The sequence below is a fragment of the Helianthus annuus genome, chromosome 10 (assembly GCF_002127325.2).
Source record: "Helianthus annuus cultivar XRQ/B chromosome 10, HanXRQr2.0-SUNRISE, whole genome shotgun sequence".
Classification (NCBI taxonomy): Eukaryota; Viridiplantae; Streptophyta; class Magnoliopsida; order Asterales; family Asteraceae; genus Helianthus; species Helianthus annuus.
The window spans coordinates 117,306,670-117,317,910 of record NC_035442.2 but is presented as its reverse complement, the minus strand read 5'-3'; the positions used below and the strand labels follow the sequence as shown (position 1 = coordinate 117,317,910).

The window sequence follows — 11,241 nt, the reverse complement described above, 5'->3', positions numbered from 1 at the left end:
AAACTTGGTATTTTTCTACCAAAGTTTGGAGTTAGGTTTTGGTTATGCTCTGCTCTTCTTTCAAGCTGCTAATCTCTTTGTCGTTTTCAGTCAATTTGTTTTTAAGTTCTTTTAGAGATCTTTCAAATTTGACTTCATCAGTTAAGATTTTATCCCGAAGGTTTTCGTTCACCTCTTTGATGTTAGCAAAAGCAATAATGCAATTGTCAGAACACAGTTTTTCAAGAACTTGAGGTGTTACCTTGGCAGCAGCCATCATTGCACAATCACATTGAGGATTTTCTTCATCTTCAGCTCTTTCTTCTTTCTCACCTGCTTTTTCTTCTTTCTTTTCTTCCTTGTTCTCTTCGGACCATGGGTCTGTCAGTGGTTCAATCAAGGTACCTGAACTTTCTCCCAACAGTACTTCACCAGCCACAGCAGTAACCACTGCTTCAGTCACCTCATCCACTGTTTCAATACTCAGCTGTTCCTCTTCAGTTTCAACCCCCTCCTGTATTGACTCTAATGCCATCAAATAAAATTCATTATGAGAAGAAACATTGGAAGCATAGAGTGCAAAATTTTCATCACTAAGGTCTTCAGGCATACTGCTCCAGTCAACAAACCCTTGAATGAAAAAACTTTGTTGATCTGGTTGTACTGCTGCTGGAGCAGTGGTTTGTGGTGCAGGCTGCACTTGTGCCTGAGGGACAGGGGTTTGAACATATTGGATCTGTGGAACAGTAATTTGGACATAGTGCACTGGCACAGGGGCAGCAGCATAGTGAGCAGTGTTCACTTGAGCTGCTGGGGCATATTGGGCATAGTGCACAGTGCCTTGATTTTGAGGTCTAGGATTTGAGCTAGGATGGGTGATTATGGGACCAGTAGTTTGACTCCTACACTCCCTAGCGAAATGTCCCAACCTGTTACACTTGTAGCACTTGATTTTCGATTTATCCAACCCAACCCTTAGATTCCCATGCAAACCTGGGAATTTTCGCCCTGTTCTTTTATAAAATTTGCTAGTTCTAACACTTAGCAAGGCCAGTTGGTGCAGAATGTCCATTTCCTCTAAGTCAGTGGGATCAAAATGCTGTAAATCATTGAGTTCAAAGCTTAGATTGTCTGACATCTGGTTTTCGTTTGCAGTGAATGCAAAACTTGCAGTGTGAGGATTAGGGTTGTTAAAATTTGCACCAGCAGTTATGTCAATGAAGTGATCATAACCCTGATCCTTAGCACTACTCCCAGATTCTTCTTGACCCAGAAGAGCAGTGTTACCGAATGTATAATCATCAACGGTTTTTCCTGACTCTTGTAACTTCCTTTTCTGGTTCAACTCCCTTTCGTAGGTCAGGAGTCGACCGTGGAGTTGGGTCAAGGTCAGATCCTTGAACTCAGGTGAATTTCGGGTGACAAAAGCTATGGTGTCCCATTTTTCTGGCAGTGACCTGAGGAACCTGCTATTTTGAGTTGAGTTTGTAAAAGTGGTTTTAACAAGCCTCAGTTCACTGATGAGACAACTGAAACGCTCGAATTGTTGCGTCAGTGATTCGCCTTTAACATGACAAAATGTTTCATACTGTTGGTTCAGGATTTCCCTATTGTTTTCTATGACTTCTTCGGTTCCCCCAAACTGTTCCTTAAGCGCGTCCCATAACTCTTTGGCACTGTTACAGTGTAACAGTCCAGCATATATTTCATTGGGCAGCGCTGATGCTATGATGCTAAACGCTTTAGCATCTAGTTCGATCTTTTGAAAGTCGGTTTCGGTATAGTTTTCAACTGGTTTTGGAACGAACTTTTTAGCATCTTCAGCGCTTGGCACTGTAGGAACATGGGGACCAAAGACTACAGACCTCCAACAACCTGTGCTTTGTTGAGCGAGGATGTGACCCATCCTCCTCTGCCAGATGTTGTACTCATTTCTTTTTAGCATAGGTGGTTTAAAAAGCGAGCCGATGTTGTTTTTGTCATCCTGAGATTGTGACGTCATTCTTTTTGTTTTACAGACACTGAGAAATCAACTTTAATGGTGATTAATCCTTGCTCTGTTTTTCAACAAACGAACAAACGATCAGTATCAACTGTTATGAGCTGAACTATTTACGTCAAAATGATTGTTAAATCAAATTTGACTATCCAAGCTTTGATGGACAGCTCTGATACCAATTGTTGGATCTGAGTTTGATTCTGATTGTATTTTGTGTTTGTAATTAAAGTGAAAATGGATGAGTGTGCAGCGGAATTAAGATGAAAACAAACTTTGCATACAATCAAACGAGAGTAATACTTTGATCCAACATCTTTACACAATGAATCGGAAGATTGAATTTATTTCAATAACGATTACAATGATTGATGAATGAATGCAAACTCCCCCTCAGCCAGAGCTCAGTTGTTTGTTCGTGCAAAGAAGACGATGATGCAAAAGAGCTAATAGAACAGTACAAAGTACTGATCTATTTATAGGCACTTGCAAACTACTGAGCATCTTAGCTGACGTCACCATGAAAGTGACATCTAACCTCCTAACAAACTCTAACCTCTGATCTATACAAACACTGCTATGTTAACTACTGCTATTACATTACATTACAAAACAGACTATTGATCAGCTGCTGCAACCTTCTACTGTTGTGAACCCAGCAGCACTTGTCCGGATCAGCAGAGCTTGACTCAAAGCAGTAGATTGAATCAGCAGGGCTTTAGTCTTTCATCAGGTCTTTACTTGAGCAGCAGTTTGTAGGTCAGCATTTAGCAAGATCAGCAGATAAGAGGTCAGCAGATGTTGAAATCGCTTTCAAGGGGAGAGATTTGTATGTAATCATCTGCTTATTCTGGATCCACTGCTCTGATCCAGTTTTGGCTTTAATTATCTGTTCCTCTGATAGAGTTCAATCCCAACATGACACTCTACAAAATTACCTTAAAAGATCAAAATTACCATACACGATCATTTGTAGAGTAATTATGATACTATACAAAATTACTGTATAAGATCAAAATTACTTTACAAGAACATTTTACAAAATTACTCTATAAGATCAAAATTACCTTACAAGATAATTTGTAGTGTAATTTTGACAATTACTCTATGAGTAAATAATTACGAAAATGTTATCGTATTTTTTTATATATTCACCATATTCATAAGTTTTGTATAATAAAGATATTTGTATTTGATCTTTTGTAAACATGTAAGAGCTAGGGCTGTCCAAAAAGCTCGCGGCTCGTAGCTCACTCGGATTTAGCTCGGAAAAAGCTCGCTCGGTATGGCTCAGTTTGAAAGTGAGCCGAGCTGGCTCGACTCGGTTAGAAAGTGAGCCTAGCTCGGCTCGGCTCGTGACGAGCCAAATTGGCTTGGTTTGGCTCGCTTGGTAGCTCGGCTCAGCTTAGCTCGAATTATTTTACTTATAATATATTTTATTTTTATATACATATAATATATTACAAAAAAGTGATTATTATTTATATATATTTAGGTTTGTAGTTTGATATCTATAACATATTTAAAGGTTGATTGCCGTGCTAATGAACAAATATTGTATTTACTTGAAATATAAAACTTATTTTGCGTTGTTGAACGTGATTTTGGCTTGTAATGTATTAAGTTGAACTTATTTTGAATATGTTTTTTTGAAGTATTAAATAATATTTTAGAATACTGAATTTTTTGAGGTATGTATTAACTTTTATTTTTAAAATCGAGCAAACCAAACCGAGCCGAGCTAGCTCGGTTTAAAACCAAGCCGAACTCGAGCTTAGATTTTCAGCTCGGTTTTAAATCCGAGCCGAACCAAGCCAGCTCAGTTTATAATCGAGCCGAGCCTCGGCTTGGCTCGGCTCATGAACAGCCATAGTAAGAGCAAGGACTAGATGTGCAAAACAAGTGAGAGAAAGATCCCAACATCAATGCAAACAAAATATCCTCATCCTAACGTTTGGCTAAAACCCTAAAATCAAAATCAAAATCAAAATCACACCATTTCGATCACCAAATACCCTTAAAATTCCACACAAAAACCTTACAAAATCAACAATGGCAGATATTTCATTAGATAATCGAATCCAATCTCCTCACCGGAAGCGACTGCTGATATCCACAAACCCTAGCAAAACCGTAGTCTCTTCATCGCCGGTATCAACCGTAGAGTCGCCGAACTTATCCGATTGCCATTGCTGCAGTGTCCGGATTAACTGTGCAAACCCTAGGGAGAGACTTCAACCGATGGACAGTATGTGGCGTATAGTTTTGTTGTGTAAGAAATGTTTTAAACTAGTTAACTCATCGGAACTTTGTTCGTACTGTTTTAATTCTGTGGATGATGTAGAAGACTGTTTTAAGTGTAGTGATTGTGAGCGTAGTATTCATAACGAGCGTGTTACGCGGTGCGGTTCGGTGTTAGGGCTTTCGGTTTGTGTTGATTGTTGGATTCCTGATGCTTTTGTTAGTTCGGTTAGGGCGAGGAAGCGGAAGGTTAGAAAAAAGAGCAACGAGTGTTGTGAACAGGCGGATACATTGTGTGAAGTTAGTGTTTCGGTTGGCGAATATAACGAGCGTGGTTCGGTTGAAAAAGAAGTGGAAAGAAAGGTTGCTGTTGCAGCGAAAGCTACGGAGAATGCTGTTAGGAAAGCTGTCATTGCGAAAAACGCGGTTGAGTTAGCTAAAGGTGTTTTGAGTGTTGTTGCAGGGGGTGGTGCTGAGTTGGCGGTTTTGTTATGTAGAGCGATTAATAGCTCTCCTAGAATATCTAGGTATGCTTGCTTGGGGAGTTCGTTTAGAAGGGATGATGCGGTAATGGTGTGCTATTCAAGAAGGCGTGCGGGTAAGAAGATTGTGGTAATGGATTCTGGTACTTTGGATGGTTCGTTACTCTGCTATTCTAGACGTGGAAAGAGCTGCTTTAGGAATTCTGTATCTTTGAATGCACCGTTATTGTGCTATTCGAGAGGGCGTTGGCGCAGTAAAGCGTGCTATTATGATAGAGAGTGTGAATGTTTTAGCTGTAAGACAAGTGAAAAAACTGATGAACATGTTTCTATACCGTCTGCTTACTTGAAGGCTTGTAATCGTGATTCCGATTTACAGAACCATTATAATGGAAACAATGGCCAAGGAAATGATGTGAGAAGGATCGCTATGAAGCCCCATAGATCTCTTTTAAAATACTACAGAATCGGAAAAGGCACCAAAAGGCCTTTGTTTTTTGTTAAGGATTCTGATTGTTCTTATATTAATTCGGCTGATTTGCTTACTGATGGCATGACTGGTACTAGGAATTTTGGAAATGGCTATGAATGCCATGAAATTTGTGAAAAGTTTGACGATAATGCTAACCGTTTCTTGTTGAAATACCGGAGAAATTTAAGATCTAAGCGAGAGTCTAGTAGTAAAATTAACAAGTTTTCTCCAATGTTGCCTTCAAATCATCTCATGGAATCCACAACTTTATCTGATGCGAGGCCATGCTCTTCTTCACAAGCAGAACTGTGAATTGCAGGTATTCTTACTATAGTTAGTTGCTGACGGTTGATAATGACGAATTATACTATGTGTCGGTGGATTTTCGTTCTCTATGTACATGATATCAAGCTTCTCTAAATTGTAGTTCTTTGATGGTTAAAGATGGATATGCTCTTGGTCTTTGCCTTGTTGTCCTTGATTTGAGGTGCTTAAGTTGCTGGAGATGGTGTTCAAATATGATCTTTTTCATTTACTATGCTAGATTGCGGTCCAATTGTTTTAACGCAAGGAAAAACAGATATAAGGGTCCTCCCTTGTGTCTATTCTTAGCCTGTGTTCTAATAAACCGAGGTGCTCCGACGCCCTAGGGTCCTCAGACCCACATCGAGAAACGAGGCGAACTTGTTTTGCAAAAACACTTCTAAAGTTGTTTATAAACATATTTTGTACAGAAAACACATTATCATAAAATTTAACAACTAAAACGTTAGAATATTACCTGGGTTATTGTTGGAGTAAGAATAAGAATGAGAAAACTTACCTGGGTTATTGTTGGAGTAATGGCAGATAGAGAACTCGAGAAGGGCCGTGGATACTTGTGATTTGCAATGAGATTACCATTGTTGGTTCTATTTTTTAGGTTTTTGGCAAATTGGGTCTTTGTAAATATCTACTAACTATTAAACCTACACATTGGGCCTTTAATGTGCAAAAAAAAAAAAAAAAAAAAAAAAAACAGCCCACTAGAGAACCAAACATGATGCACAGAAAAGCGCAAACGTGCGCCTCGTTGTGAACCGCAAAAGAGCGTCGAGTCTCATAACAATCATGTGTACTCACTTGACGCGATTTGCTTGTGGCCTTGCTGTGTCTCGCACATCAGGTAACCTTTTGAGAACACAAATTCTAGCCATTTATTTACTTATAGAAGTTACTTGTATTGCTTGTTATTCTCTAGAGTTCCCCTTGGATCTGTCTGGCAAGTGTGTGTACACTTACGCAACAAAGCAATCTGGGGTTTTTCATGTGAAAGTTAACACCATGCCATGATTAATGTAGATAGGAAGAAATGACTACTCTTTTTCGGATGGTGTCTATTGTCTGATCTTTTTTATTTTATATTTTCTTTTATTTTTTATTTTTTTTAACTCTTTTAGCAAATTTTCATTTCTATGAGTGTGTTAATTAAATTATGTTTTGTTACTTGTTCTCTAGAACTTTTTTTTTTTTTTTGTAATTAACAATAAATAAAGGATAAATTACACTTTTCGTCCTTTATGTTTGTATCGGATTGCAACCGATGCCCTTTAACTTCAATAATTACACTGACAGTCCCTTATTTGTAGAATTCACTACACCCTACGTCCTTTAGCACTAACTTAGTTAAAATTTTCAGTTAAATATGGCATGTGCCCTGCACATGAGGGTAAGTTAGTAATTTTACTTGTATAAAGGATGAAAATTGTAATTTTCCCTTCAACAAATAAATAATCTGAATTTCTTAATCTCAGTTCACTCTCTCCTCCCCCCACCCCACACCGCCACCAGATCCGTAATCACCACCAAATCCCACCCCCACCACCATTATATAATGATATTATTATATTTATAAAGGACTTTTGGCCATTACTTGATATTTTTTAAACACAAGGTAAGCAGGTAGGAATAACATCAAACAGAGAGCTAGTATAAATCGCATCAGTTTGGAGAAACAAAACAACATCATAACTCCTTTTAGAATCCCCCAAATGGGTAAGGATAATGTAAAAAGGGCCTAAAGTGTGAGAAGTGTGAGAAGTGTATTATAACACTATATATAATATTATATAACACCATATAAACACCGTATAACAATATGTAACACCATATAATATCATATAACACTATGTAACACTATATATCATTATATAACAAATATACATCTATCATAGACATGCTATCAGACAACCTATAGTGTTATATTTGTTATATAATGATATATAATGTTACATAGTGTTATATGGTATTATATGGTGTTACATATTGTTATACGGTGTTTATATAGTGTTATGTAGTATTATATATAGTGTTATAATACACTTCTCACACTTTGAGCACTTTTTACAGGATCATCTACCTCCCCCAAATATCAAAATATAAAATCCATAATTTTCTGTCAAAATTAGAGTGATCTAGCAACAAAATTTGTTTTGATTTTGATTACAATCTTGATAAATTCAGATCTACAAATGACCATGCCTCTTTAGTTAAATCGATTTTGCCGATGAGGCCAATAAATCGATCTCGCTGGATCTAAACGGTGTCGCATCACACAGATCAATCTCACTCCCCTTCACCTTGATCTATCTGAACGTGGGTCTGGATCTGATGGTGGTGGGGTCAGGTGGGGTGGGGTGGGGTGGGCGGTGGTTAGAGAGAGAAAGGGTAGGGTCGGTGAAGGGAATACAACAATGGTTTCAGGTATTGGTGGCTTTAGGCAGTGGTCGTCGTTTTAGGCGGTAGTGGTGGCAACATTGTGGAGGTGGTGGTGACCGGTGGTCTAACCACAGTTGCTGGAGTGTCTCCCCGACGTCGGAGACTTGGCTTACCTGAAAACACGCCGGTCATGGTGTGGTGGTGAGAGAGAGAGAGAGAGAGAATAGGGATACAATGGTGGTGTTGTGATGGTCAATGCCTGTGACGTTGAATGAGTCTTGGAGATATTAGTTGAGTGAGAAATAGGGTTAGAGAGAAAGAGTTTTTTTTTTGGTTTTTATATATAGATGGGTGAAAGGACATAAATGCCCTTACATGAGATGAACGTGACATCATTTAACATTTAAAATTAACTAGGTTAGTGTTAAAGGACGTAGGGTGTAGTGAGTTTTACAAATAAAGGACTGTGAGTGTAATTATTGAAGTTAAAGGGCATCCGTTGCAATCTGATATAAACATAAAGGACGAAAAGTGTAATTTACCCATAAATAAAAGTAAACAACAGTGGGTTCTCTAGGGGTTGATATTTGCTAACGAATCTCAAGTTGTGCTTCATTGGGGTGGTTAGGTTAAATATGGCAGTAGAAGCATACGGTTGAAATCTGCTTTATAGCACTGCAAGTAAAATTGCTTTAGGGCTTTCTTCTAGAATCCCGTTTTTTTTATTTATAATTTTATTATGGTTTTACTGAAAACCTAGTTTTATCACTCTAGATTTTTTTTTTTTGTCAAAGCACAAAGCAGTGTTATCGGCTTCTAGAGAGCGATTTATTTTTGGGTTAATGGATTTAAACACCATCAACTATTGCCATTTGGCCGCTGACACTCACAACTTTGACTTTGGCTCACACTACTCCCAACTTAACACTTGGGTTGATGTGTCACCCTGTTGTTAACTAGCCATTAACTCCGTTAGTGGTTTTTGCTGATGTGGCGATTTTTTTATCTGATGTGGCATTTTTATCTGATGTGGTATGATGACATTTAAAAAAATATAATTTTTTTAAATCTGCATTTTTTAAAATCGTAAGAATATTTTTTTAATATGTATTTTTCAAAATTCAATAAATTATAGATTTTTTATAAAACCCCACCCACCCCTCCATCTTTCTAACACCACCGCCACCCTCACTGCCTGTCACCACCGCCACAAAACACCACCACCGTCAGAACCCTAATTGCTGCTTCGGTGAAGGAACGGTTGGGATCGACAATTGCGATAGTGGCCACGTTCACCCTTTTCTCCGATAACCTACGACTACCACCACTCTACCCCCACACTTTCCCGCCTGAAAGTGACCAGTAGCCTTTGGCAGCGTCCCCATCACCATCATCAACCACATATGTTAAATTTGAAAAGAGAATATTACACCTACTAGTGCAAACAACGTATCCTTAAATTCCTTACTAGCAAAAAAAAAAAAAAAAAAAAAAAAAAAACCACCTTTGGGAAATCAAGAATCCCCTTTTCAGGGGTTAAATTGATTAGTGAAAGAAGAAGAATGAAATTGATTGCAGATCTATATTTTTCAGAGATTCAGATGTGGACTTGAAAATAGATATACAGAGACGGTGGCGCGTGAGGTATTGCCGTGGAGGGAGGTGTGTTTATTACAGTAAACATATATGTGTATGAATATGTGCGTCTGAAGTATGTGTGTGTATGTATTGAGGTGGATTCATGGCAGATTGTGTGTGTATGTATTGAGTTGGATTCATGGCGGATTGGATGAATTAAAGGAACTGAAGTGGAGGATTGATTAGAGTTAGGGTTTGAGAAAGGGGGGAAAGTGAGATGGTGGTGCTGTAGAGAGGAGAGGGTGGTGCCTATCTTTTTAAATATTTAAAAATAATAATTTTGTACACGTCATCATGCCACATCAGATAAAAATGCCATATCAGCAAAAACACTAACAGAGTTAGGGGCTAGTTAACGACGGGGTGACACAGCACACAAAGTGTTAAGTTGGGAGTGATGGGAGCCAAAGTCAAAGTTGAGAGTGCCAGCGGCCAAACGCGAATAGTTGGGGGTGATCAGATCCATTAACCCTTTTTTTTTTGTCTAATCTTTACTCTTTAGCCTGTAAACACCTTTGTTCTAGGCTTATGCATACTTTTGTCATGAATATTGTAATGTTAACTAGGCTATTGGCCATATATGTTTATATTAACGTGTTGAGTATATCTCGTGTCTCATAAATGCCATCCGACACAGTAGCATTGTTATTGTGAGCAAAAAGGGCAAACCTGGCGCACGAGGCTCCTGCATGAGCGGACTAAGGGGTGTCAGGCTAATTTGGGCATGATGTACACATCCTTACCTTGCATTTCTACAAGATTGTTTCCATGACTTGAACTTGTGACCTCCATGTAACATGGCAGGAACACAAACAAAAAATAAGGTTTTCTTTATGAAGTAGTATAATCATAGTGTGGTGTGGAACTGTGGATTCCACAACCATTCAATATACAAATACTGAGGTCCAACTTTCGTGTGGAGTGCACACTTCTTTAAATTTTTTAATCTTGGCTTTAGATTCTCTAAATTCATGATTACCCTTGATGCAAGTGCTTATCTTACACAGCTCCACCTTGCTAGTGGTTTTGTTATGACTTATGACCTTTTTAGTTAGATGTTTTGTAATATAGTAATTAGTAAATTAGCTTTTCTAAAAGAAGTATCATGCTTATCAATGCTCTATCAAGATTATATGGTTTGAAATATAAAATGTTATAGTTTTATCAACTTATAAGGAGATTTAGTACTCATTAAATTCGCCTTTTGTACAGCTTCCCCTCTCCTTTTATATATTTTGATTATATTTCCTACCACTTCCACTCTCCTTCAGTTTTTTACCCAGGGATTTTCTTTCCCATTTTATTATTTAGAATTCTTCGGTTCATGAAATTTTATACTATGGAGCGTGCACGCTTATGATTTTTGTATGACAAACATAAATTCCTGCAATCTCTTGTTAATGTATTATTTTAAATTGAGTTGCCTTACTTTTCTTGTGGCTCTTTCTGTTCCAGTTGCCTATTTAACTTTTTTTGTGGCTCTTTATATTATGTTGCCAGCTGCCTAATTTCCTTGACCTTCATGGCTTCATTATGTTTCCAATTCCTGAAACAAATAGCAAGCAAGCAGGATCGAGTGTGTGTAGAAAAAGGTTTTGATTTACCGCGAAAAGGACAGTGACTTCGTGTAGCCAATGTAGGAGCCATGTATTTGACTAGTTTTGGACCTTTGGCTGCTTCTTTGATGATATCAGAGAGCCTCTTAGACTACATGGTATGGTGATGGACCATCCTTG

The 11,241-nt window shown here is 38.1% G+C and overlaps 1 protein-coding gene across 1 annotated transcript; it reads left to right on the top strand.

Moving 5' to 3' along the window:
* Positions 1-3,865: 3,865 nt before the first annotated feature.
* Positions 3,866-5,713, top strand: LOC110884618. The gene is made up of 2 exons (XM_022132341.1): positions 3,866-5,489; positions 5,598-5,713. The coding sequence occupies exon 1, from the start codon at positions 4,028-4,030 to the stop codon at positions 5,480-5,482; it is 1,455 nt and encodes a 484-aa protein (XP_021988033.1). The 5' UTR covers positions 3,866-4,027; the 3' UTR covers positions 5,483-5,489; positions 5,598-5,713.
* Positions 5,714-11,241: the final 5,528 nt, after the last annotated feature.

Coding starts and splice junctions, on each gene's coding strand:
- LOC110884618 (XM_022132341.1), top strand. CDS start 4,028: ATGGCAGATATTTCATTAGATAATCGAATCCAATCTCCTCACCGGAAG.